The sequence below is a fragment of the Jatropha curcas genome, chromosome 4 (assembly GCF_041381405.1).
Source record: "Jatropha curcas cultivar XTBG-Jc1 chromosome 4, XTBG_Jcur_1.0, whole genome shotgun sequence".
Classification (NCBI taxonomy): Eukaryota; Viridiplantae; Streptophyta; class Magnoliopsida; order Malpighiales; family Euphorbiaceae; genus Jatropha; species Jatropha curcas.
Genome location: NC_143154.1, coordinates 27,896,569 through 27,924,002, shown reverse-complemented (window position 1 = coordinate 27,924,002; position 27,434 = coordinate 27,896,569). Strand labels below are relative to the sequence as shown.

Below are 27,434 nucleotides of genomic sequence, written 5' to 3'. Positions count from 1 at the left end.
ATGTTAATGCATATTTAAACGCTCAAACGTAACAAAATAGGTATGATTATCCATTCTCACGTTCAAGTATAATAATCATTTGTTAGTAGGTAGAAAATGTAATAAGAAATCGGAAGAAATGAGACTTTTGCATAAGTTCACTCTAACAAATAGTCACTGATTTTGTTTGGAGAAGTTGATCCCATCTTCAATTTAGGAATGATGATTTGAGATGGACATGGACATGTATCACTTAATAATAATTAATATCATCAATATGTTTTTGAGAGGGTAAAATATTTTTTTAACATATAAAGATTAATTATTATATTTTAAAACATTGAATTCAATTAATTAATAGTCTAGTGATAAAAGAAATCAAATACATAAAAAGAGTAATTGAATAAGGGGAGAGGAAGTGAAATTTTATATGTTCTACAGTATTCTTAGTCATGGCTAATAAAGTTTTTAATTTAAAATATAGATAATATTGTAGTATTTGATATTTCATTTATTCAAAAAAGATTAAAGTAATATTATTAGCTATTCTAATTAATAAGAATTCCTAGGCGGACAAATTTAATGATTTTTTTAAAAACCGTGAAATTCGTGATAAGTATTATGAAACCAAGGTAGTAGTAGATTAAAATATTAATATTTCTGTTCATTCTCTTTGCATTACTATGAGTTAGCATTCGGTTAATCAAATTAAATTAATTTAGTCTCGGCCTATTCAAATATATTTTTAGAGTAATCGAATCTGAAATTATTTATTATAGATTAAATCTATAAATTTGATTAATTATATATAATAACCGAACCACAACTTATAAAATAAACGGTCTTATGTACCTAAACTGATTTGTAACTTAAATTTATAAAATAATTATTCAAATCTGACCGAAATAAATTGATTTGAGTCGATTCTCGATTAGAATCCGAAAATTGCTCTTCCCTACTTTGTAGTACAGCCTTTCGATTGAATATTGCTGTTTCCAATTATGTTAATATCACATATATTTCTATATCATCGTTGAATATGTTTGGTGGATGGATATTTTATATAATAGGTACATATTTTCTTATATTATAGTACAGGAGTATAACCAGAAGTGAAATTGCGTTTTGATACATCAAATAGGTCTTAAAAACGAGCAAGAAATTTTTTTTTTTTGGCCTTTTCAATTAAAAAAAAAAAAGAAAAGAAAAAAGGAAACAGAAAAAACCGTTGGAAAAAAGACCGATTCATATGGAACAAAGCACATTAAGCTCGGTTGGGTAATTTGTTTCTCTCACAACGCGCCTGCAGCTTAACGGCGCCGTTTCATTTTAACACAACATCACAGTGAAGCTCAAACAGACTCGCTCTTCTTACTTATTATACTAACATATTTATTTATCATCTTGTACAAACACCTGCGTCTACTTTTCTCTTCCCCTCTCATCAAACCCTAGCCTAAACGTCACCAACCAATCTAGTCATGGCGTTGAAGCATCTTCTTTCTCTAGCCCGCCGGTCTCATAGGCCTCAACGCTCTGCACTATCTTCCTTCCGATCATCTTCCACCTCCGCCGCTCCTCTCGCCACAACTTCGCCGTCTGCGCCGCCTGGTCCTCCTCCTCCAGATGCCATGATCTATGATCGTCTTGCTGAATCAGTCAAATCCAAGCTTCAACAGCTCGAGAGCCCCGACCCGAGGTTCCTCAAATACGGGTCTCCCCACCCTACTCGTAGGTCTCACACTCACATCCTTTCCGCTCCCGAAACTCGCATTACTACTCTCTCTAATGGTCTTCGTGTTGCAACGGAATCTAATCTTGCGTCGAAAACCGCAACTGTTGGAGTATGGATCGACGCGGGGTCCCGATTTGAGACTGAAGATACTAACGGAACAGCCCATTTTCTCGAGCATATGATTTTTAAGGGGACGGAGAAGAGGTCTGCAAGAGATATTGAAGAAGAGATCGAGAACATGGGTGGGCATTTGAATGCCTACACTAGTAGGGAGCAGACTACTTATTATGCCAAAGTCATGGACAAGGATGTGAATAAGGCATTGGATATTTTGGCTGATATATTGCAGAATTCAAAGTTCGATGAGAAACGGATTAGTCGTGAGAGGGATGTGATTTTGAGGGAAATGGAAGAGGTAATTGGTTTCTTTTTTTTTTTTTTTTTTTTTTTTTAAGGTTCTTTTGCTTTATTTTTGTGTGTATTGGAGGCGGGTTATCTTTTTATTGCTTACTGATGTAGAAAGTTGTGTGCTTTGGTTTGAATTGATTAGCATTTGTTGGAGTTTTATTATTATTTTTTTATTAATTACCAGGAAATTATTTACCTTTGTTACCTAGAGTGCTGGATGATTATGGTAATTTTTGTTATTTATAATGGCCATATGGTAGTATCTTATGATGTGATGACTCATTACGTCTATGTTAATTGATAAGGAAAGTTTTTTTTCCCCCCAGAGGTTAGTTTGCATGGTGTGATCTTATTTCTGGAATTGTAAAAGAAAGAAGATTTTGGTTGATGAGTGATAAGCTAATATTAAAAGTTTGGTTTTTGAAACAAATCATTGAGCTGCTGTTATGATATAGGCCTTTTTTTTTGTTATAAATTTTAGTACCTTTCTGGCATTCCTTATCTTCTCATTATCAAAAGTTGTGTCATGGAACACTTGTAGGTTGAGGGGCAAACAGAGGAAGTTATCTTCGACCATCTGCATGCAACTGCATTCCAGTACACTCCACTGGGTAGAACTATTCTTGGACCGGCCAAAAATGTCAAATCAATCACAAGAGATCATCTTCAGAACTATATAAACACACACTACACTGCTCCTAGAATGGTACTGAACAGCCAATGAAGCTTTCTTGTTTCATATATTGGACTCAATAGAAATACAGGAGGCTGTATCTCCTCTTGACTTTATGGTTTACTATTTTGTTGGGACTTTCATTTCAGGTCATTGTTGCTTCTGGAGCTGTTAAGCACGAGGACATTCTTGAGCAAGTAAAGAAACTGTTTACTAAGTTATCAGCTGATCCAACCACTGCGTCCCAGCTGGTTGCAAAAGAACCAGCATTTTTTACTGGCTCTGAGGTGGGAAGATATAACTCAAATGTTCATAACTTTTTTATTTGACACTCCTTATTTATGTAAACTGGGGTGTTTTGATTACTGTTTGTATTCAGGTCAGGATAATTGATGATGATGTTCCTTTGGCACAATTTGCGGTTGCTTTTGAAGGAGCACCATGGACCGATCCAGATTCTGTTCCTCTGATGGTCATGCAGGCAATGTTGGGGTCGTGGAATAAAAATGCTGGCGGTGGAAAGCACATGGGGTAAACACACCACTGCCAACTCACCATATTTCTGGCTAAAACACTGCTAAAAGAGAGAACTTTAATAAAATGAAGCACCCTAATAAAGATTGTTAAGTCTTCCCTAAGTGTCTATTGACTTTCAATAATCATAGCCCCCCTACTCTTGCTACAACATGATAGCTTTGAACTTTGATTGGTCCAGTTCTCTCATAATTCACTGTCTTTTTTTGTTCAGTTCTGAGCTGGCACAGAGGGTTGGCATTAATGAAATTGCAGAAAGCATGATGGCTTTTAACACCAATTACAAAGACACTGGCCTATTTGGTGTTTACGCTGTTGCCAAGGTGAGGTCGCCAACTTTTGTTTATATCTCCAATAGGCTTGATGACTACTTCTTATGAAATGGTATAAAATGCATGCAATCATGTTATAAAAATTCTAGACATTTAATGATGCAATGGAGAGAAAAGATGACAGAGCAGTGGTAACTTGAGTTGTGTATGTTCTCTCAAAAGCAAAGATATTATTGCCGTTGACAGATACCAATCAGGAACAAAAAAATTTCGGCATTGAGCTAGATTTTACTTTCAGGAAAATTGAATATTAATACTGTTGTTGTTTGAAGCATGGTACTGGTGGAAGCAGTTTACAGGGTGAATATTTGGAAATGAATATTATATTGACATAGCTTTATGTATAGATATGCTCTTTATGTCTCCAGAAATATATAAATGCACTTGTATACTGTTATAGTAGGTTTTTGGAACATGAGCCACTGCTGTTTCTCCTCCTATCTTTCGTTAATTAACTTTTGTCTCTTTTTCTGATTTTGAACAAGAAAACACTAGAGACAATGGAGCTTATTACTATTCGGTGCTAATCTGTTAAAAGCTATCTCAACTATTGTATCTTTAGGATGATGTTTGAGTCATTTTAACATTCTTTATTTTGGACTCTCTCTTTGATGATATTATGCTTTCCTGTGTTAATGAAAATTTTAAGACTTGTATTATTCTTTCAGCCGGATGGCTTGGATGATTTAGCTTGGGCAATTATGCATGAGACAGCCAAGTTATGTTATCGGGTTTCTGACGCTGATGTGACAAGGGCTTGTAATCAGGTAGTCACATGATCCTGCTTTGTCATGGAACTTTATGTGTCTTCTATTGATTTGAATTTAATTCCAACTAGTTTCCCCTTGAATCTTTGTTAAGTTCGTTACACTCTTAGGTTTGTTAAAAGTTGTTTCCGTGACCCAAAATAATTATGCATTGAATCTGTTGGTTGTGCTGAACTCACTGTGATGCATATAAGATACCCCACTTTGTTGTAACTCATTTTCTGGTGAATTATTTTGTTGATTTGGTTGGTTCAGATTCTTGTGTTAAATAACAGTTCGGTGCTTTAGATGAGCAAACAATTGACTCTTAACTGCTCCAGAGAATTGGAATATTCAACTTTTGTTGGGTTCTAATTTACTTAATTAAGGCATGCTAACAATATGATAAACTGAAGCCTCTGTTTATTGCTGGGCCTTTTGTATATTCTTGTTTCTGCTTTAAAACGAATCATATGATTACTATATTTTCATTCATTTTATGTGATTCTTACCTTACTCATTTCTCGAGTATTATATACGGTTTATTTTTTATACTAGTTGGACGTACTGTGAAATGTCTTTCTCCTTTTTTTGTTATTATTCTCTTACTGCTGCATGTGGTTGCAGTTGAAATCTTCATTGCTACTTCACATAGATGGAACCAGCCCTGTAGCTGAAGATATTGGACGACAGGTATTATTAAGTTTCCATATTAAAACATCCTGTGGGCAAAAATTTTAGGACAAAATAGGTTTCAGCAAGTACTACTACATATTGTTGCTGAGAGATAAGTGAAGGTTCTTTTTCCATCCTGATGATTGCATGATTAATGCAAACCAAAGTCATAGATATCATTCATGGTTCTTGGTAAAGAGATAATGCAAAAGCACATTGCCTTCCTTCCATGTTGTTTTACCTTGACCAGGTCTTGCATAACTCGATTATAGGTTGGAGAGCCTTAGAGGCAATATGTTTTCATTGGGTGCTTTCTTAGCTTGTTATTTGCAATAACTTGCCATTAGAGTAACCATGTGGGAGCTCTGTCTTGTAGTTTTATGTAATGTATTTGATTACCAAATAGTCTCTGTTGTCACAAGTCATAACGTCCTTGTTCAACTCTTAATATGTTGGTCTTGTAAGTTGTGGATAAAATTCATAATCTTGTTGACTGCTGGAATACTTTGCTGGGAATTCTTGGTGCGTATCATTACTGTTGTTAATTGTTCTTCTCATTTGCTTATGGTTGCAGTTGCTTACTTATGGTCGGAGAATTCCATTCGCTGAATTGTTTGCTAGGATTGATGCTGTTGATGCAAGTACTATTAAACGTGTTGCAAACAGATTTATTCATGACAAGGTACAAAAGACAGTCGATCAAAGTTTTGTTGATACCCTAACTCCTAATTTTACAACAAGAAGGAAGTGAAATCTTCATGTTGATTGCTTCTTTTTTTTGACAGGATGTTGCAATTGCTGCCACGGGTCCTATCCAGGGCTTGCCTGATTACAACTGGTTCAGACGCAGGACCTACATGAACCGCTACTAGAGTGTTGTGCTTTTTATTTGTTACATTACTGCATGGATACATGCATTTTGTTGTTTTTACAGCACAACCAACGTCACTGGGGAAGCCCCCAAATCCTTAGCATTTTCAAGTCAAAATTTTTTTAGGTTTCTCTCTGTAATGCTATTATTGCTGCAGTAATAAAGAATGCAGTGTTCAGTAAGTTGGCCGATACAAGGGATTGATATTCAGTACTTTTTAGCAAAGCATGGATTAGTAAGGCCCTTCTTGTCAATATCTTTTAACTGAAATTTTTTGTTACCTGCATATTGTTGGAGAGACTGATGCGAGAGGATTTGATACGAGTTTTTATTGTTAATAATAATTCAAGTGCCAACTTTCCTTACACCATATGTTACTTTTTGACAGACAAGCAATCTGTTCACAGCCAACCCCATTGAATGGAGTAGTTTATACTTTGCTTCCAGCTTTCCCATGGATCTGCACCTTAATGTGCTGAAATTTTAAAATAATGAGCAAAAGAATCTGTTTTTGAACTTATACTCCCCTTGTTGCTTGATAATTCTAGCCTGTATTTCTTTGCTCACAAGTTATAACCTGTATTCCATCCTGTCATATTGAAAAAATTTAAAATGATATATGGATAAAAATCTGAAGTTTAGGGTAATTTTTATGCATCAGGGCTAAAATTATAGCTAAATATTTTGGTCATAAAAAATTTGTTCTCTAAGAAGAACCATCTCCATTTTCCAACAATCAAAATCATTCCAGCTTAAATGGAAGAAAGAGGACCCCACAAAGAATCCCACACAGTTACAAAACATTATCACAGCTTGCACCAGTGGTTGGAGGGAAAAGTGACGGCCTTCTCTCTCTTTGAAATGAGAAATGTATTTTTATTGCAGTTGTGGCTGTTAGTTAGGAAACTTAAAACCTCGATGTGAAATTGTTTCATTGTAAGTATCGAGACACAGGGTATTAAATTATAGTTTTTTGCTATTTTCCGTTTTAACCCTTTTATTTTGGGGCCTTTTGTTTTGCATTTGATTTTTTTTGATTCATCACTCAGATTTCTCAGTCTCCTCCCTTCGATCTAATCGATACTGAACCATCGTTTCTCCTCCAAATCTCCGCCCTTTTCTTTCCATTCTTAGATTTAAATCATAAAGTTTCTTCCTTTGAAGCTATTTACAGTTTCTAATCTTCATATATTAGTTCTTTTTTTTTTTTTTTTTGCTTACAGATACCAAATTATATCAACAATGGCATCCATTTCGGTTCCTTGCCCTAAAACCACTTTGGTTGCTCGCATCGGATCCAATGTCGAAAACCCACTTCCCAACTCGACCGTTTCCTTTCCTCCTCTCACTTCCAATCTCCTTGGATTTCAGGTTAGTTTCTTGCTTTCTTTTTTCTTCTTTTCCTAACTGTAGCAAAAGTGCTTGCCTTTTGACTATGCAATTTGGTTATCCTTACTATTATCATGCAGTTGTTTTTAGTTTGTAACGTTTTTGTTTTGTTCTTCTGTTTACATGCTTGATTTGATTGTTGTCCTGTTACTATAGTAGTATCTAAACAGTGTTTCTATATATTTTTTTATGCTTTTAGTTTATGTTTATTATATATTTAGAGCTTGACCAATTTTTTTAATCATTGATCTCCCTGTTATTTTTTTTTTTTTTTTTTTTTAATTTAGTGGAGAATTGCAAGTACTCTGTTTTCCGGATTTTTGCAAATTGAAATGTGATTTTAGGATACTTGTGACGATTTGTCTAACATCGATACTTCAGTTTAATCCCTTTGACTTCAATTTTCATTATCTTTTAGTTTTAGATAGCTTCATCTAGTCAAGCTTTTTACCTTATAAAGAGACTCAAACTTACATAAATTAATAAACGTGATCATTACATGAGCTCCTAATAATAGACAACTGTTGTTCAATCTATGTACACTAATATCCTTGCAGAAATATTATTGCCATTGATTGTTGGGTGATTTAATTTTCTTTTGCAGTGGTGTAACAGGAAGCAATCTCGTGTTACCAAGATGCAGGCAAAGCTCAACGAGGTGTGTTCTTGCCTATAAGTTCAAGAAAGTTTATGTCTAAATTAGCTTCAATTGTTATTTCCGTGGTTTACTAATTTAATTTTTTTATATTTAAGGTTCTTCTCGAGAAATCGTCAAATTCTGTGCCAGTCCTAGAGACTAACTCCAATGTCCCAACACCTGATGAAAAAGATGAATCAACAGAAAGTAACATTCTGGATGCATCACAAATTTCCGCATTCATGACACAAGTATCGGACCTTGTCAAGTAAGCAAAGAGAGCCTGTGTTTTTAATGCCAGATTAGATGTCTAGTTATTTTTGTGCATTTACTTCATTGTTTTGGAATTGATTTGATATTAAATTTGGTGAGCAGACTTGTGGATTCAAGAGATATCACGGAGCTCCAACTAAAGCAGTTAGGTTGTCAGCTCATAATAAGAAAAAAAGAGGCTTTGCAGCAACCACCACCGGCAGCTCCTGTCATTGCAATGCCGCCCTCTTACCAACATACCATGCTTCCATCTCCGCCACCAGCTGCTCCTGCATCTGCACCTCCAAGTTCTCCACCTCTGGCACTGGCCTTGCCTCCCCCTGCAAAGACTAGCTCATCATCTCATCCGCCACTGAAATGCCCAATGGCAGGAACCTTTTATCGTAATCCAGCACCTGGTGAACCCCCTTTTGTCAAGGTATGTGACTGTGTTACTGACTAGCAAGTGTGTTGTGTACCTTTTAAAAGACACTGCTGCGAAAGACATAACACGCAATGCCTGTATTTCTTATGAAAGGCATGCCATCATGTTTACTTAAATATCAATCTGAAGTGAAAAAGCTTCCTTCCCTATGTTTCTATGCTTATTTTTACAGGTAGGAGATAAAGTGCAGAAAGGTCAGGTTGTCTGCATCATCGAAGCCATGAAACTAATGAATGAAATTGAGGTATGTCTCTACTTTTTTCATTAGTTCATTTGGTTGCTATTACAAAGCTTATGTTAAAATCTCTCTATATAGAAAGTTTTGTGTATTCATCCCACGTATATGAAATCGTTGGATGTATGTTTAATTTCACTTCTCTGTCTGTTTTGTTAGTTACTATCTATTTTGTGTGTTTGTGTTGTTTTTTTAGGCTGATCAGTCCGGAACCATAGCTGAGATTCTGGTAGAGGATGGGAAACCAGTTAGTGTGGACATGGTAAATCTTTTTTTTTTTTTTTTTCTTCCTCGCCCATTATCTCTCGGCTTATATATTCTACGTGCTATTATCTCAGATTGTAATTGCATTTTTGTTGCTTATATGCAGCCTCTATTTGTCATTGCACCATGATCACTTACAGGAATCATTATACTCAGTAGCAAGAAGTACTTGTTTCTACCAAAGTAACTTGAAGGGTTACATATCTAGTAATTTTTCCATTTTTACGGTGTAATTTTAAATGAATAATGGTGTCATCTTGGTCAGCCGAAACATTTTTTATACTTAAATCATTGTGTTTGATATGTAGAAGAAAGCTTCAAGGGTTTTAGAATATAGGGCATTAAGTAATTTTTAAAATGCAATGTGTGAAATTTTTGGAGTGAATCTGTAATCTCTCTGGAATCCTTGAGACTATTAATTTTTGTAACTTAATTTTAATTTAATTTTCAATAATACAAAGTGAATTCTGAAATATTTGAGAATATTAATTTAAGATATTAAAATTTTTAGTTTATAAGATTATAAAATATTTAAAATTATAAAAATTTTTATATTTTAAAAATTAATTAAATATGAAAAAAATGTTATGAGTACAAAAAGGAAATGTCATGTTTTTATTTTTGAAATAAAACAAAAAAGAAATAAAATTTGGGATTGCTAATCACTGATCCAAAAAGGCTGCTGGGCTCCCATAAAAATGATAAACGATGGTAGCTGTTGAAGCCCTGTAGTGTGACCAATAATGGCTGATGATAAGGGGCGATTAACAATGATTATTAATAGTGATTATCAGTTATTAGCAAATTAATAAATGTGTTTATAAGATTGCCATAAAACTATTCATGATGAAAATATGTTTCTCTTTTGAAGATGAAAGGTTATTTTCCTTAAAATGAATTTTTTTTTCCTTGACTGAAAATATTTTTTTTATTAATTGATTTTTCTGAATCGTCGGGAAGTTCAGAAAGAAAATGTTTGAGGTTACTCTTCAGAACAACCGGAGCGTGGTATTGTTTTTATTTTATTTTGTCAATTATTTGGAATTAAATAAAATGGCAACGCCAATTGCAATGATAACCATCAAACTAGCATATACTGGGCATTAAAGCTTTACATTACAGAACTAGAAAGTGCAATCAGAATTGTGAAGTAACCAAAATTCTCATAATCAAAGTTCTGATTGCAATTTACTCGAAAGACAAAAAAGGAAGAAAGGGTGAGGACAGAAAAAAGATGAAGATTTGAGACGGGGCTTTAGCTGTTTCACTCTGAGAAGAGTTTTCACATGAAGGAACAAATTTCTGAGTGCGCTACACCTTTGCTGGAAACTGAATGCAAGAATCGTGAATTTCATTGACAGAAAAGAATGTAGTCACAAAATATATTTTGAGCAAATTACAAATTACAAAGTGGAAACAGAACCAACTGCTATCATATATAACAAGACCTCTCCTTTCTTCTGTTTCCAGAAATTTCTTTCCTTTTGATGTCAGGCTATTCTATTGCCTTTTCTTTTTTTTTTTTCTCTCCTAAGTAATGTACATGTTAGCCTATCTATTTCATATTTACAAAAGCTATCATCATCGCTGCCTACCTGCTCTATTGCTGTTACCTCTCCTGCCGCCACCGCCACCACCACTTTGCCGCCGAGCTCCTCCTGTCCACTCTCCGTCATCATCATCATCATCTTCATCTCCATTCATCCGTTGTCCATATTTTGCCTTTCTAGGGGTAGGGCGTTTCCTCTTGATGTTTGCGGTGTAAGTGGTGTAATCAACAGCATCTTCCTTTAAAGCATTCTTAAATTCCTGTGCCAAAAAGAAAAGCCAATGAAAATTATTATACAGGACAAGTCATAAAAATTTGATGCCTCATTTCATTGATGTTCATGCTACCTGATATCTCTGTAGCAAATCTTGGTATGTAGATGGCACACTAGTAGATGTTTCACTGACGTCAAATGGAATATTCTGCCTTGAAAGAGCTTCCCCAGGTTTCGGGGGTTCATTTGGAGAAAAAGCCTGATAGTGCATGTATTGAGTGAAGTTAGTTGCAACTGTGCCTATATATAATTTTACCCTGTAGGAAACAAAAAGCAAGGTAGAGCCAGAATTTGTGGAGATTTTACCTGGCAGCGGGCATCATTCAGGCTGTACACAATTTTAAGATGCCTCTTCAGCTTCAAAAGAAGTTGTAATGCAATTGCCCAGAGACAATCAACCTGCATGAGAACCATAGATAAAGGAGTAGGAAGAAAAAAAAAGTTCAGGCATGTTGAGATTACTCATATGTATGTAATTACTATTAATCCAAAAAGAGAAAGAGGGAGAAAGGAGAACAATAAAGGCAATAACGCGCTATCACATGACACCATATAATAGCAACACTGAAAGATTCTCCACCATTTTTCCCTTCACCGGGTAAACCAAGCACAGATTTGATGAAAAACTTGGTGCCAGCCCACAAGGACGAAAACAACCACACTTTCCATGCTGAAATAGAATAGCACCAGAGGTTCCCAAAAGTACCTGGATTTTCTCCACATCATCTTTTGAGATGCTGAGAGTCTCTCCAGAGTTCTTATCCATCTTTGGTTCTCCTGAGGCACTAGATTTCAAGACGAAATGAGGCTCTTCCTGAACTGTTCCATTCAAATCAAACGATGTCAAAGGAGTCGAATTGGGCTGAGAAACTGGATCTTGTTGCATCATCCTATTTAAATCCATCATGGCCAAATGATTAAGAACGGGCTGAGCTGGCTCTTGCTGAAATACTCCATTTTCATGAGTTGCCTTCTGGGAATTTCTTTGCGACAAATGTAAAATTAATCCTTTCATATTTGCTTCAAGTGCTCCAGCCCTAACTTGTATTATCCGATTTATAGCATAAATCAAATAAAGGGGTTCGTCAGGAATAGTAAATGGCAGCAAAGCAAGTACTTCTGTGCAATACCTATAAAAGCAAACCAACATCCTTCTGTAAATGTTATACCGAATGGGATAAGCGATAAATGGGACTGGCAATAAAGGAGAGAACTCACATCAAAAATGGAACAACTGAATTGGTCCAGCTTGGATTATCAAATTTACGCACAATTGAAGACATAAATTTGTTCCTTGAAGCACGGTTTCCACGAATAAGCTTGTAAATTCGGGAAACTCCAAGCCTTGCTTGCACAAGCGAGCCACCTTCAGGTTTTCCCTTTGAATTTCCAGCAGTTTTGGATTGGAGTTTTTGGTTTAGATTTTCAGGAGAAACACCACAAATGGATTGCATGAACATAAATGATAGTTGCAGACCATCCCCCAGCCGGCTTTCAAAAAATGCAGGATACCTGAAAGGGAACTATCTGTAAGATGGACAAATACATCAAGAGAGGAGAAAAAGGAGTGTCTTTCAAAAAGCCTACTTCTCATTCATATTCATAAGCAAATGATGTGACAACTTCGAGTTCGACTCTTGAGGATCTGTTTCAAGTGCTATAAGGTACGGAACACAAGTGATAGGATGAACAAGACCTTGTCGCAGCACTACCTCCACAATCTGCATTAAAAGTGTGGAAACAAATGCAAAACTCAAGACATCAATCCAAAATCCAGCAACTAGCCTACAGGCAACAAGTGAAGTTCACCAGCCATGCTTTCTAACCAGGCACATACAAGCAATCAGACCAAGGAAATTTTCATCTAGTTCTGATCTTGACCAGCATCTTAAAAATTGCTGGCAAAGAACTATATTGATATTCAATCTGGATTATTAAACTACTGATTATACTCATGGTTTGCACATCCCAAATCTCTTTATGCCATATGATGTTATTTGTTTTGGTTTTCTTCCCCTCCATGTCAGATGTTGCCAGGTTTGCAGCATTAAGGATACTGGGACAAGAATACAGAATATGGGGCCTCACCTTAAGTGCAGTCTGGCGAACTTGTGCGTTGAAATCCAGGCATCTCCCCAAAATACTATCCCAGTACAACTGAACTATACCCCCACAGATGTTAGTATCACCAGCACCTGCAGCAACAGGAACACTGTTTCCCTGCTCTACAGGATAATGACTTTGATTATTACCGGCTTTATCTGTCCCCATTTGGCTTTCAGCATCAAGAAGATATTCATACATGTTTTGCAATGCTTGTATCTGAACAAAAGAATAATTAGTACACTAACTTAAAATGAAATCACAGAATGGCAGGGGACAATAATACCTTAAGACGAACATCAGAACCAGAAGATAAAGTTGCCTCTAATATTTTCCCAATGTCCTTCTCCAGCATAAATTCAGGCCTAGCAATTAGAACAAAACCTAATGCCTACAAGAATTACAATCTAGATAAGTACCACTTAAAGTAAAGAGGCTTCAGTAACTGAGAGCCAAAGACCACATACCTGCAGAGATCTGACTTTTACACCAAAATCTTCCATTCGAAGATACTTTTTGAACAACCCAAGGTAGCTTACATCAATCGTTTTGTTACCAATGGTGTTCAGCAAAGAATTCCCATAGCGAATAAGCAAACCAAGACAAAATAGAGAGCGGCAAACCAGCTACGATACAAACAGTCTTAAAGTCAATTCTGTGGTTTTAATAAATTGTTCTGTAAACAAAGAATATGCGCCAAATATAACAGCTGAACAACTAAAATAAAAGTTTGTGACAACAATAAACAACAATAATTAAATGCATGGCTACTCTTCAATCAAACAAACAAACAAGTGTAATTTGCTATAAAACCTGCTCTTCATTCAGGTGCAAAAATATCTTGATAGTTTAACTGTCATCCATCCAAACCATTTTATATCACCAACATGCATAAAGCACATAAATATTACAACAGAGTATATAGTAACCGCCAAAACAACACTTGATGCAGCCTATTACAAGATTGAATTGAAGGATAGAGGCAAATGAATGAGTAAAAGGTTAGAACCATAAAGTGAGTAATTTGGGCCTAATTGAGCTTGGGCCAACTAATACTAACCAATTAGCTGGCTAGCTTTCCAGCCTTATATGCCCTTTATGGATGTGATATTTATTCAATGTGGAATTATTAGCAAAGCCTTTCTATTTCTTTATCTTTTTTTTTTTTTCTGTATTGCAGATATGTAACCTTGTATTGATACATAGTATACAAATAAGAACTCCAGACAATAGAAACAGAAACTGATGCAGCTACCTACCTGCTTGTTATCATTTCCCGGAGCATCCAGACGTTTGAAGAACACCTGAATAAGATATTCAACAACAGCAGCACCCTTTCCTGCTACTCTACTCAAAGAGCAAAGACACCTGCAATGAGAAACAAGATCCATAACTATAAATTTGAAAGCCAACTAAAAAAGGCACTTGTCACCTAAATAATGACATAGAGCATGCAAATGTGTACAAATAATGTCCCATATCCATGTTAAGAAAGACTATACTCTGTTTTCCTTATTAGGTAAATGGCCAATCTATCATAATATGTTATTTGCTGAACACTGAAGGTATCAAAACCAAACCTTCCATGACAAGTGATATATGGAAACTTTATCCCATATCACAAGAGCAAACTATATAAGAACTATGAGAAAACCACAAAAATTTGGTTCCATAGACCATAATAGAATTGAATGATAATCAAAGAACAAAAATTTAACGCCTATCAATGCCATCCAGCTCATGTTTACATAACAACAACAAAAGTACACATAACAGAAGGCTACAGCAAAATTGTAATATATTACAAGTATTCACAAACTCAATGTTGCAAGAAATGACCAAACAAGAAGCCTTTCAACACAAAATAAAAGAATGGTTTTCCTCCCTCAATCTAATCAAAAACCAAATTATTTTTTGCAGCTCATTCAGGAAAATAGGGAAGAAAGCAGGAAGGGGGAACATGCATAATCCACAGGTTAAAGAAATTTGGCTATATACAACCGCCACTAAATCATAAAATAGACTCAAAAAAATTAAGAAAATATAGCAATTATAATGACAGAATAAAAAAGGAGATAAAAATTACTTGATGCAAGCATGGACAACTGTTAAAAATGAATGCCGAACAATCATGTGCTTCAAATCTTGTTCAAGCTCTTCAACAACAACCGGAGACAACTTTCGGATTAGGGGGAGAACAGAATCAATTATAAAGATTATACTTTCCAGCAACTGCGCAACTGCTCGGTTGTCAACCTGGACACAGAAAAATGCTGATTAGAGTATATGAATTACATCCAGCAATAGACAAATGAATAAGTAGTAGCTTATTTTCATACTCATTCCAATTCGAAAATAAATACAAAAGCAGCCTGCAATAACAAATATTAGAACAACATTAAGTTGAAACAATGAACACCTTGTGTGGAATTGTTGCCACTGTGCATATTCTATTACATCAAAGAAGTATACAAGGACAAGATACTTCTACAAGTCCTCAACAGGTAGATAATTTTTAGAGCCGGTAAACATGAAACAACTCAAAGTACAAAGCACCCAGTTACGACCCTGTCAAGTCAAAGTCCTATGAAAATTTCAATGCTGCCAAACCCTTGAAACTCAAACTTGATATTTAGACGCTACCCTAAGACTTTTACCACTACTCCAGATAATGGCCTCTTAATTAACAATTTTCAACATGTAACCTCCTAAAATTTTCAAATAACTACTTCATATGGCAATGGCTATTCAACAGTTCCATAATGGCATAAAATAATACTTAAATATTAACTTTTTCATCAACTAGGCCAACAAAATGTAGACCACTAGTACACTATGTGTATAATGCAATCTCTGATTCATTTTGGAACATTATTAAAAAATGCCAACAGGTTTGTATTGCATGTATCCACATGTAGCATATCCTAGTAGAGCAAGAGATAAAACATTTTATCATGAGAAAATTCAGCACTGAATTCTCATCCCAGAAACAAAAGAGGCATAAAAAGCATTTTATTGGATTACATCCTACGATGAGGCTTGAGGTCACTACGGCTGATGTTCTTATGCCATTAGACAGATACCAGATAAGCACATATCATCATCATAAATAACCTGAGTCTTGAGATATGGCTGTAGAGTGACTACAAACTGTGAAGGATCAGAAGCCGGTGCACAAAGTGTAGCATCCACGACACAAAATGCATGCAATGCCATCACATAAGGCAGCGTTCGGACCTCTACTTCCTCGCTGTTCATTTCCTCTACCTGACACAACAAATTCCAGAATAAGATTCACATGGCCAAATAAAAAAACATATGCATAAACAAGCAAAAAATGATACCTGCAAAATCCTCTCTAGTAAGCACTTGCACATTAACTCACAACGGTTACGAACTGATGCAAGCGACACAGGATTGATCCCAACAGCTTTAGCTGATTGGGGGAAAAAATCAAGGGCTAGGTTGCGCTTAATGACAGTGACAAGAAGCTGATGACTTGGCATCCTCCTCAACATCTCAACGATTTGCTCAGTCTTCTTGGCCACCTCCAAAGGTACAGAACTTCCATCTCCAAAATATTGTGTCTGCAAACCAGATGATTCCTCAAACCAGAACTCATAAAATGTCTTGCAGACCAGATCCTGGGACAAAAGAATACAGATGGCCAGGAAATGGCATCAGGAAGACAAACACTTTGTAATTTAAGTGACAGTAATTTCAGAAAAATAAATAAAAATCAGTAACACTATCGTGATTTAGTTTGATAGCTTATAAAAGAATAATATCACAGAACTTCCAAATATTGCCAAATATTCAATAACATAAGGCTAGGTGAGAGAGCACGTTGATCATTAGGACAATCGCCTAATATCTTTATACAATATAATACATGAAGCTAAAGAGCGGGAAGGGTGGACAACTAATAAAAGATAGCCAAATGCCAAATAATTACGTCGGAATCATTTCATTTTGCTTTTAAATTACCTGAATGCTTGACTCATCATCGCTAACACGAGAAATGATTTCAATACAAGCAGTTGTATATTCAGAGAAGTTAGCATTTGCAGTGCACATATCTCGGATAATTTTGATAGCTCGTTTACGAACACTCACTCCTGTATCTTTTATCCTCTCAGCAACTTTCTCAAAATACTGCAACATAACCAAAATTTTCACAGAGGGAAGAAGAGACGTAAGTAAATAAAAGAATATTCCACGAATGTATAAGAAAGAGTGAACTTGAACTTGACAAACCTGCAGCCCGACATCAGGATGTGATGCAATATGCCTACCAACAAGTTCCAGTGCTGCTTCTCTTACAGATATCGCAGAGTCACAAAATCTTCCTTCAACAGCCAATTGTACACGTTTGTCACGTAACACCTCCGGGTCAGCTTCTACAATAATACTGACCTGATTACATCAAACAAAGGGAAAGGGACACTGATTATGTCATCAAACATGGAAGTCAGTTATTCCACAATCGATGCCTAGCAGATCAAAGAAAAAAAAATTTTCAACTCACTGCTCGTAATGCCTTGGCCCTAATTACAGGGGAGTTCTCCCTTAAACTTGCCTGGAAATGACAAATATATAACCATCAAAATCATACTGCATACAAGAATAGATGAAGTGAAATACTAGACTGACCAGAAGCATATGAAGAATCTTATCAAACCCCCTACAGAAAGAACTATTTTGCCCTAGTGCCAAAGTAATCTTCTTCACTGAATCCCTCATCAACATAGAATGGGTAGTCCCAGAATCACGCACAACAAGATTTGATTTGAGTCTAGTAAGGTAGTAAAACAACTTCTGTTGTGACTTAGGATCATCCTTGTACCATAAGCACAGATAAAACCTGCAAAAACATGTTCCCTATAATACCCATGGAAATATATAAGCAGTAAGGATAGAGCTTCCAGTACAAACCATCGAACAAAAAGGTGCACATCATCAGCAGATACAGAATCTTGCAGGTGATTCAATAGCAACTGTTGAACAATTTCAACTTTTGTAATGGGATCACAAGCTTTAGAATTCTTTTCTGAATGAATACTATTCTTTTTCCCTTCATCCTTACTCTGTGATTTGCAGTATGATTGTAACACAACAAGTTGCTTCTTGCTAACACAAATCTGGCATTGCCAACTCCGATTAGGAGCTTCATGTTCTCTTACTCCCATGCAATCTGCATGAAAAAATCTGCGACATCCTTGACACATAAACAGTGTTTTATCAAGTCTTCCATCTAAGCAAACAAAACAGATGTCTTCTGGATAACTCTGATTGATATTATCACCAGAATTCAATTCTACTAATACCCAAAATGTGTTCTTGCTGCAAATGACAGCATCTTGCTTCAACCTTGCTGCAATGGTACCAAGAAGATCAATGGCCATGGAACGTGCAGAAGTGTCCTTGGATTTCAGCCCAGCATTCTGGAGCAGCAATACACAAAGAACCTGCAACCAACAGTTCTTGGATTTCATCCCAACAAGATCTAGGGTAATGCAGACGCGTCCTCAAACAACAATTTATTTAAGCATATATTATTTTTATGCATCTCACCTCCAGAATAGGAGCTGAAGCAGGGTATTCAGGTAAATTCAGAGTTGTCAGTAGATCTGTAACAAGATTTTCCATCATCACTTTTAGTTCAGAAGCATCCTGATTTTTTACTGTTGTGAAGCGCTGAAGAACTCTGGTCCAGAAAAGACAGCACGTCTCCGTGACAGCTTCGTGGCATTTGGGTGGATAACTAGCATCCAAAGAGATCTCTAAGATGGAATTGCCACTCGATGCTTCTCTCAAAGCATCAGGAAGATTTGCACTGCTGTGTACCAATTGAATCAACAAAGCAGTAATCATCTGAATCTGCCTCTGTTCTTCATCAGGCAGGTGGTAGGATCTCAGTGCTCGCTTTGAAACTGGTAACTTCCAGAGAAGTTGAACTATTTCATCTAAAATATATGTTCGGTGCTGTGTATATTTATAGAATATCTGTACCAATAATTTAAAAACTCAAGACTCAGACTGAAGAAAAATATGATAAATATGAAATCTTAACATTTATGTATGCATGCATACATGTCAAAATATAAATGCACAAGCTCTCAAGTAGAAACATTATGTACAGATCTCTACCCCGCTAATTAAACCAATTGCCTTCAATTGCAAGAGTTGAATATTATCCACCAAAAATGTTGTGAAGCTTGTCTTCACCAGTTGTAGAATGCAACTATCAGATAACCTCTCAATTAACAACAAATCTTTCAGTAAACCAAGAACAGTGCACAGTTTCTGTAGTATAGTATTTATAGCGCCAGAGACCCTACCAAGAAAAATCATCAAACATAAGAACCTCATTTCAAGACACTAAACACCATAATATTCAATATCAAGCAACAGTTTATTGATAAGCACACTTGTTTGATGTTGATTTCTTCATTTTTACACTCTTTTGACTACGCCTTCTCTTGCTTGCTGAACCATAGTCAGTCTCAAGATCTTCATCTTCATCAACTGACAATCAAAGGTGAAGAATGTGACATTTAATTATAGTAATATAAATAATACTGCGTGCAATGAATTACTGATTTGATGTAAAAAAACAACCAACAAGGGAAACAAGAGGTTATGTTATACCAAACTAATTTGAAAAGGCCACCATCCTGTCTTTACTTTTATTTGCAACTATAGTTCATTGTTGTTAAAATTGATAATTAAGCCATCTGATTTTACAAGTCAGAATCACATAAAACAATTATAAATGTACATAAGAATTTCAATCAAGCAAAACTGAGTTGAGACTGAATTTCCAAACGAGATCAAAATGATTGCATGAGTTTACCTGGTAAATTGTACTATTTTTCCTATTGCATGGAAGCCATTACAGTAGTTCAATAATTTAATTAAATATCAGACTGCTTACTTATTTAACATCAAATAGTACTAATAGTGATCTTTCTGCAAACTACAAAGATTTTGCATTTGCATGTTTCGGCATTGAAGTTTTGTCATTAACATCACGGATATGAACAAATGTACCATATACTATTGATGAAGACGTGGAATGCGATCATTGTTATTATATTACTATTAGTTTTTCTTAAGGCTTTTCAGAATTGAAATTGTGCTATCAATAACAGAGTTTAAACAAACATCTTGTCAAAAGTTATATGATTAAATTATTCTCAAATGACTTGATGAAAAAAGTTAATTTTTAAAAAAATAGAATAATTTGGACCCTTTACTTAACAATGTATTAGATAGCTTAAATATAGATATGCACAAATTAGCGGTTGAGTTGTTTTTGTTAAAGGACATCCATTGTATGAGTCTCAATCGTAGTAGCAATGTGTATAAATTTCTCCAAAGACTAAAATATATGGTTTGTAAAATCTTAGATACTCAATTTTGTGATCTGAATTTATGGATCCCTTCCAAATTCTAGGCTATAAAGCAAGTTTTACAATCACGACATACAATTTTGCACACTTTTCAGAAAAGTAATGAAATTCAGAACAAAGCAAATTACAGAAAATTCCAGCTTTATCAAAACATAAGACTTACATTCAGGTGCTCCATTGTCATTTGACTTATGCAAAGCACGATATGCTGGATCATAAGCTGAGATGACATCCATTATTTGGTGTTTAGAAAACTCCAGAATTCTTTCAATGTTCTGACATGGAAATGCCATAATCAACCATCAGAGGTTAGAATAATATAAAAACCTAAGAAAGACACTATAAGGACAGAAATGAAAACAAATAGAGCACAACAATGATACACTGTTAATTCCAGAAGGAAAGAGGAACAAAGAACAAATATAGAATGAACCTCTTCTTTATATAGTTGCTTCGGCATGTTATTATGAGCCATTACAGCCAGAGCTGCATGAATGGATTCCAGGGCACAAAAGACCAAGGAGATTGCATCTGAATCTGGCTGCAATATTAGGAACAGAAGTCAAATAACTACATCAAACAGCATGGTAATGAATGCCAATATTTATTGACTTATAAAACCCATGAAAAAAATTTATTTAAAAGAACTCAAATATTACAATTTTAATCGAGAAACCACAGATGCCACAAATGAAGATCGATGACAGAAAACCATTGTTTCCTAATATACTTCCAATTTCACAATTGATGTCAAAAACCAATATCCATAGGAGACAAATAAGGTTCCACTTCTGCAATGCTAAATTCATTACATCCTTGGCAAAATTGACCATGCATATCAGTTGAGATTTTTCATCTGACGATATTCTCTAAGGAACCTTTGAAATCATTGCTCAAAAATCAACATAAACTATCCTAGCCAGTGGCTGAATGAGAACATTACAACAGGCGCATGACACATAACAGAATAGCATGCAGCAAATATGAGAGCTGAAGATCACAAAACTCAACAAAGGCAAAGGAATTCAAATAAAGCTGAACAAAATCTTATAAACTTGATATCTGATTTTCTAACAAACATTAAAATGCCAGACAAAAAAGAAAAGTAAAGAAGAGAGGACACACAGTGGTGCACCATCCCCAAAGAAACAATGCATAAACAAGATCTCAACTGCAACAAAAGAATAAAGAAACTCACATGATCACATTCATCAACAGACAAACCTTCAGCTCGGTGTATCTGATGATCGAGAACTCGTAAGAGCCTCACTAGAATATCTACAGGAACCAAATGTAGAAGCCTTTTTGCACGTATGGACATTATTTCATTTACAAGAATCCTAAGTTCTGCAACAGGCACTGACAACCACTCTGCTTCATCCCGTTCATCACTCATAATCTCAGATCTACCATAGAAGTCTTCTAGCATATCACAGAAGCTTCCAATGATGGCATCTAAACAAAAAAATAAGCACCAAAATCTTAGCATAAATATAGAAATAAGGGGACGAGAGAAGAAATGATCATCACAATGCCAACCTTGAAACTCAGCAGGATCTGGCTGGACCACTGGTGGTATGTCATCAGTAACCTTCTTCTTGACTTTTGGCTTTTTTGAAGATGATGCAATGTCCTGCAGTTTAAAATCCATGTCAGGAATATAGAAAGACCAATCATGTTGCAGCTGAATTCCAAAGCATACTTACATTAGGAATGGAGTTGAGTTGGTGAATGGAGTTCAGCTGGTGATCTTGAGTTCCATCATACTCTCTATGACCTTGCTTGAACACAGGTACACTTGACCCAATGGGCTTGCTTTCAAACACTGTATTTTCAGAAGTTTGCTTCTTACCTGAGAAACTTGAAAAATGCACAGTAAACAATAAGCACAGCACACTAAGTTTCATGTACAAATGATAATGCAGCACAGAAAAACAAAATTATGGAACAGCATACACTCAAAGTAAAACACCCAAAGATATTTCAATATATCTAAATTAAACTCGTAAAATATAACACTTCTTCACCTGATCACTTGTCTTTCTAGTTATTTCATAAGTTTTGACTAATTGTCACCACAAAAACAAATACTTTAAATAAGTTATGAAGGCTGTTCTTCTGCTTCATTATTTAACTCCCAATTCTATTTACCAACCAAATTGAGACATCATATCTGATTAAAACAAAAAAAAAAAAAAAAAGCTAAGATATTTCCTCCAGTCAGGTCTTTTAAGTGATCGTATATGCATAATAATTAATCCTCCATTGTTTGATATATATACAAAAGACTTACTATAAAATCTGCACATCATGCTGCTTATCTTTAACATTGTTTTATACAGGAGCAATACGAATAGCTCCAAGTCAAACAAGTAATCTCAGACAACCAACCACATATAAAATATAATACATCAGTTTCCTGCTATAAAGTCTACAATATCTAGAGTAATGCTACTGATTTTTCACACTGAAAGATATTCTAAGTTTAAAGGGTTAATCTAAATAATTCACGCTAATCTGCCTAACAACATGCATCCGAATTTCTAGGCAGAAAATGAATTATATATTGGCTCACTCACCTATACAGTACACTCATAAACAACAAATATGCTTGAGTAACAGAAAAACAAACTGAAAGTAAAATAGTGCTTTACTTTGTTTACCAGGAGTTACATGCTCGAATGCTTCAGGATTACATTGGAGAGGAGTTACATGCTCAAATGCTTCAGGATTACATTGGAGAGGAGTTCCATGTTCGAATGCTTGGGGATTACATTGGAGAACCTGGTCATAAAGCTCTAAAGGCTCCACAAATTCAGATGGACATGGCCTTGTCTCGTGTCTAAGGTTCCTGAAAACAACAACAACTATAAACAAAGCGCCACTAACACAATGGAATCAATGTAAGAATCGGAAAACAAATTTAAATCTCGTGGAATATCCACAATATGTATAGTAGGATTAACTAAGAAAAGGCAACATAAGTTCTCAAAAAACACTGAATCAAGTCTGTGAAGTTGAACTGATAACTGCCTTGACTTAATTTGACCAAATTTGGAAATCAAGTCGTTAACTGGATCAAGTCCTCATATAAAACATAACTATAGCTCAAAAAAATATAAGAGAAGTTCTTACAGATACGAAACGTCAGTTTCTCGAAGCAGATCAGCGATACGAACAGACTGAGAGAGAATTTCACTTCGATTCAAAGACCAAGCAGTAGCTTCATCGAACAACCGAAGGTTTGGATCCGATGCGCCACAAAACACCGGAAGCGACGGCAACGGCAAGCAAGGCGCAACCTCCGAGTGAATAGTGTTCGAAAGCCCTATGCCCCAGACACCGGAGCCGGTAGTATGTGAATTTGAATTGCTCATCGATTGATAAACCGGTGAGTTAACAATTGGCACAGTGAAAGCATGAACATAGAGTGATGTAGAGTAGATTGGAAGTGGTAATAATGTAAAAATGCGGAAGCATGGGGTAATTAGAGAAGAATTAGGGTTTTGTCAGTTGCAGAGAGAGTTGTGAGCCCTAGAAAGAGAGAATTTGGGAGAGAAACGGAGGATGCAAATGGCGGGGAAAGTTATTTTTTGGGGATTTTTGGGGGGCAAAGTGGATTTAGTTTTATATGTGTGGAAAAAATTAGAGCTAAACTTGCCTAAATCACGAAAATGCCCTTGGTTGACCCTGTTTTACTTGCCCGGTTCAGCGTTTTAGGTAGCTCAGAATAGGCGAAGTTACTGAAATGCCCTTTGGTTTGTTGTTTGTGTAGCCAGCTTGTCGGGGACGTTTATTGTATTTTAAATATTTTTGTCTCGTTAACGACTTTTTACCCTTTGCTTTCGAGAATGAATTTAACCTCCAAATCTTTTGAATTTATGAAAATTTTAGAGGATAAATACTCCGTTTGATCCCTCCACTTACTTTTAATATTCAATTTACTTTAAATCGAATTTTTAGATCAATTAAGTCATGAAATTTCATTTAAAAGCCAATTCACTTTTGTTTTTGGCTGATCAGCTCCTCCTCATTTAAGTGAATAGAGAAATTATGATCAACTCAGTTTGCTTTTCATCTCAATTTTATTTTTCACTTTTTTATATTTTCTCGTCATCGAGACATTGTAATCAAGAGTGAAAAAAGCATCAAAGTTTATTTTTTCATTCTTCAAGCTATTTAAGACATTGTGGAAAATAAATGAATATCTATATTTTGGTACCTTTTTATAAATTTGTGGTTATTATATTATTTTTATAAATGCAAACTGTATAAACGTTGAATTGCAAAATTGGATTACAAAGAGAAAACGACTTGTCTTTTGTCATTTTTATTTTACTTTTTCTTTTTAAAATTATGCTTCACTCTATTATAAGTACTACCTTTTTTTTCATGTGAAAAAGGCGCCAGTTGATTGTAAATAAAATCTCATGGCTTATGATCTAAAAGTCAATTTGGACCAAATTGAACATTGAATATAAGTTGAGGGGTCAAATTGTATATTTATTCAATTTTTAACTGCTCAGTTGGAAATTGACAAATAGAGACTTAATTTGCTTTCTAAATATAATTTGAACCATTTATTGGCTTGAAAAGCATCTTGCTTGTAGTGGATAATTTTGAACTACATTTTTTATTAGCAAAAATTAACTTCATTAATTAAAAATTCAAAAAAAAAAAAAAACTTAACAAACTTCAGTAAGTAAACCCAAATCAAAGTCAATAGACTTTCCAAAACACCCGAACCAAACTAAGGAACGCTAACTTAAAAAAATATCGATTAAAATACATTAAAACAAATAAATCTTATATAAAATATGTATTCTTGCAATAAATTAATTCTACCAATAACTTATATAAATATGCTTGTGGTTGACATGACAAAGAAATGAATATAAAAAACCTAATACAAAATTTGAACAGAAAATTTAATTATTCTCTGAATTTATTGTCCCTAGAGAGAACATTTTCCATTTCGCTCTCCTCCTCGTCCTCAAATTCGAGATCTATAATTTTTATCTTTTCTTTTATTTGAGACGTTGATGTCTCGAGTTTATGAATAATTTTGCAGGCAACAGAATTTAAAATCTGAAAAAAAAAATTAACAAGGTTATACAACATGTAAAATTATAATTCAGAAATCACATAAAAAAATTAAAACAAAAAGCAAATTAAATTTACATTTTCTTGAGCATCTTCGTCTTCTTGAAAGACTTGAGGATTAACCCTAAACTCATGTACAGTCCATTTAGATTTAATTCCTTTATTAGGCCTTCCATGGTAGAAATCGAGTGTTCTTACAAAACCAACAAGTTTATTCTTGTCGTAGATGGATCCAGTAGAAGAGACATGATAGAAACCATCTTCCGTTAAAATTCTGCCTTTTCTTCTGTTGGAAAAGAAATACCGTTCGTTTGGCATTCCATGCGTAAATTCACCTGTAAAAAGTTCAGAAATTTAAATTCTATAGTTAGAAAATTTAGTAAATATTTTTTATTTAATATATTAAAATAAAAATAATATATTCACTTAAAAATTAAAACAATAGTATATATGTAAAAACAATTAGCGTTAAACTCTGCTCTGAAAATATTAGATAGATTTAATAGCGGTTGAAAGCTGGTAGTTAAAACGCGGACACTTCAAAAAACGCCAGTTCAAACAGGGACACTTCAAACCACTATATTGTGAAACGCCTACTTAAGTTATTGTCCAACACAACTTAACTCAAGAAATTGATTATTCACAGCTAATAATAACAAGATAAAGATCAAGAAATTGAACTTACTCAATGGAAGCTGATCTGGGTTGCAGGAGAAAACATCAATGGTGGGGATTATATTAACAGGAAGTTCTTTTCCCAGTATCTTATTCTTCAAATAATAAAGAATTAATTCTGAATCTGTTGGTCTAAACCTGTACCCAGATGGTAGAACAAGCTGCTCCATTCTTAAATCAGCTCAACAAAAATTAAGAATTTGAATAATTTAGCTTATGAAGTAAACCTACAGTTGTTTGGTACGAGAAAGCTTTGTGTTCTGAGAGGTTTATATATAGAACGGCACGCAGGATTGAAGAGGAAGTTGAATAGGAAAGAATATTATGGATCTTCTGAATCTATAAGTCAGAGAATTAAGTACTTGACGACATGTAGTAGGACTTTATTCTAGACAGGAAGGTAAGAATTGAATCCAAACAGGAAAACAATTACAGATTCAATATAAACAGAACATGGAAACTGCAACAACTCTGTTATTTGGAATTAGATCTGAGATCAGAAACCCTTGAAACCAGTTTCTCGTAACAAACATGGGACAATCATCAAGATTGAAGGCTGCGCGAACCTGTACCGCGAGTAATAAATAAAAGACGATATATATATATATTTTTTTTTTCTGTAGCTTATTATTGGCTCGGACGCTCGGTCGTTCAGTCTCTTTCAACGATTGCGATGTCGATATGTTACTACTTTTTAGAGGAAACAGAACTCAATTTGCTTCTTTGACTTGCACCCATATACAATTATTTAAAAATTTGAGCTCTTCCATATCAATTCAGTCACGAGATAGTTATCAACCAACTTAATCTCACTTTTAAATTTCATTTTTTGAATTTCCATTTTTATGAATCTCAAAGTTTCTCATACAAATTTCAGACAGTAGATTGATCATGAGAAGTCTGTCTTTAATTTTTTTTTACTCTTTGAACAGTAGATTAGATGAAGCTAAGTAGAAGGTAGGCCGCTATAAGGGCATTAATAGGCACGAGATGAGTTTGCTTCTGCAAAAATTGTGCCCTTCCATCAATTTGTGATTGTTGAATTACGAGAAAGAAAACTAATTCTTGGTAGAACAGCAAGATATATATATATATATATATATATGCGCATGCAAGTCGCATTTATTTCATTTGTGTCTC

At 35.0% G+C, this 27,434-nt stretch overlaps 3 protein-coding genes and 1 long non-coding RNA gene across 7 annotated transcripts; 2 read left to right on the top strand and 2 right to left on the bottom strand.

Moving 5' to 3' along the window:
• The first annotated feature begins 1,373 nt into the window (after positions 1-1,373).
• On the top strand, positions 1,374-6,318 carry MPPBETA (Insulinase (Peptidase family M16) protein). The gene is made up of 9 exons (XM_012229417.4): positions 1,374-2,129; positions 2,664-2,828; positions 2,945-3,082; positions 3,175-3,326; positions 3,544-3,652; positions 4,330-4,428; positions 5,035-5,100; positions 5,657-5,764; positions 5,868-6,318. Exons 1-9 carry the CDS (start codon positions 1,461-1,463, stop codon positions 5,952-5,954), a joined length of 1,593 nt encoding a protein of 530 aa, XP_012084807.1. The 5' UTR covers positions 1,374-1,460; the 3' UTR covers positions 5,955-6,318.
• Positions 6,319-6,854: 536 nt separating this feature from the next.
• Positions 6,855-9,648, top strand: BCCP2 (biotin carboxyl carrier protein 2). 2 transcript variants are annotated; one of them, NM_001308745.1, is given in 8 exon segments: positions 6,855-6,889; positions 7,177-7,324; positions 7,947-8,000; positions 8,096-8,247; positions 8,355-8,670; positions 8,849-8,920; positions 9,108-9,173; positions 9,282-9,446. In NM_001308745.1, coding segments are annotated over 7 exon segments (813 nt in total). In that variant the 5' UTR covers positions 6,855-6,889; positions 7,177-7,195; the 3' UTR covers positions 9,306-9,446.
• Positions 9,649-10,509: 861 nt separating this feature from the next.
• On the bottom strand, positions 10,510-24,118 carry EMB2773 (PHD finger family protein). 3 transcript variants are annotated; one of them, XM_020683215.3, is made up of 28 exons: positions 23,652-24,118; positions 23,171-23,367; positions 22,223-22,368; positions 22,056-22,149; positions 21,715-21,971; positions 20,950-21,057; positions 20,680-20,791; positions 19,533-19,629; positions 19,252-19,438; positions 18,676-19,107; positions 18,037-18,569; positions 17,755-17,965; positions 17,630-17,680; positions 17,359-17,517; positions 17,089-17,256; positions 16,446-16,745; positions 16,216-16,368; positions 15,188-15,357; positions 14,361-14,469; positions 13,569-13,727; positions 13,388-13,492; positions 13,087-13,320; positions 12,586-12,719; positions 12,217-12,510; positions 11,705-12,128; positions 11,305-11,397; positions 11,072-11,197; positions 10,510-10,984 (listed from the first exon to the last, which is right to left on the bottom strand). In XM_020683215.3, exons 1-28 carry the CDS (start codon positions 23,891-23,893, stop codon positions 10,757-10,759), a joined length of 5,523 nt encoding a protein of 1,840 aa, XP_020538874.1. In that variant the 5' UTR covers positions 23,894-24,118; the 3' UTR covers positions 10,510-10,756. The 3 variants fall into 3 exon arrangements, with proteins under 3 accessions (XP_020538874.1, XP_012084811.1, XP_089576416.1); XM_012229421.4 differs by having other exon boundaries at positions 23,180-23,367; XM_089720290.1 differs by lacking the exons at positions 22,056-22,149; positions 22,223-22,368; positions 23,171-23,367; positions 23,652-24,118 and having other exon boundaries at positions 21,741-21,881.
• Positions 24,119-25,638: 1,520 nt separating this feature from the next.
• LOC105644191 (uncharacterized) lies at positions 25,639-26,843 on the bottom strand. The gene is made up of 2 exons (XR_016320607.1): positions 26,305-26,843; positions 25,639-25,954 (listed from the first exon to the last, which is right to left on the bottom strand). It is a non-coding gene; the product is annotated as an uncharacterized LOC105644191 (long non-coding RNA).
• Positions 26,844-27,434: the final 591 nt, after the last annotated feature.

Coding starts and splice junctions, on each gene's coding strand:
- BCCP2 (XM_089719889.1), top strand. CDS start 7,196: ATGGCATCCATTTCGGTTCCTTGCCCTAAAACCACTTTGGTTGCTCGC. Junction 8,001..8,095: donor TGCAGGCAAAGCTCAACGAG/GTGTGTTCTTGC, acceptor TTTATATTTAAG/GTTCTTCTCGAGAAATCGTC. Junction 8,248..8,354: donor CAAGTATCGGACCTTGTCAA/GTAAGCAAAGAG, acceptor TTTGGTGAGCAG/ACTTGTGGATTCAAGAGATA.
- MPPBETA (XM_012229417.4), top strand. CDS start 1,461: ATGGCGTTGAAGCATCTTCTTTCTCTAGCCCGCCGGTCTCATAGGCCT. Junction 2,829..2,944: donor ACTACACTGCTCCTAGAATG/GTACTGAACAGC, acceptor CTTTCATTTCAG/GTCATTGTTGCTTCTGGAGC. Junction 3,083..3,174: donor CATTTTTTACTGGCTCTGAG/GTGGGAAGATAT, acceptor GTTTGTATTCAG/GTCAGGATAATTGATGATGA.
- EMB2773 (XM_020683215.3), bottom strand. CDS start 23,893: ATGAGCAATTCAAATTCACATACTACCGGCTCCGGTGTCTGGGGCATA. Junction 20,792..20,949: donor AGCAACTATATAAAGAAGAG/GTTCATTCTATA, acceptor TTTCCATGTCAG/AACATTGAAAGAATTCTGGA. Junction 12,720..13,086: donor TTCGCCAGACTGCACTTAAG/GTGAGGCCCCAT, acceptor CTTTTAATGCAG/ATTGTGGAGGTAGTGCTGCG.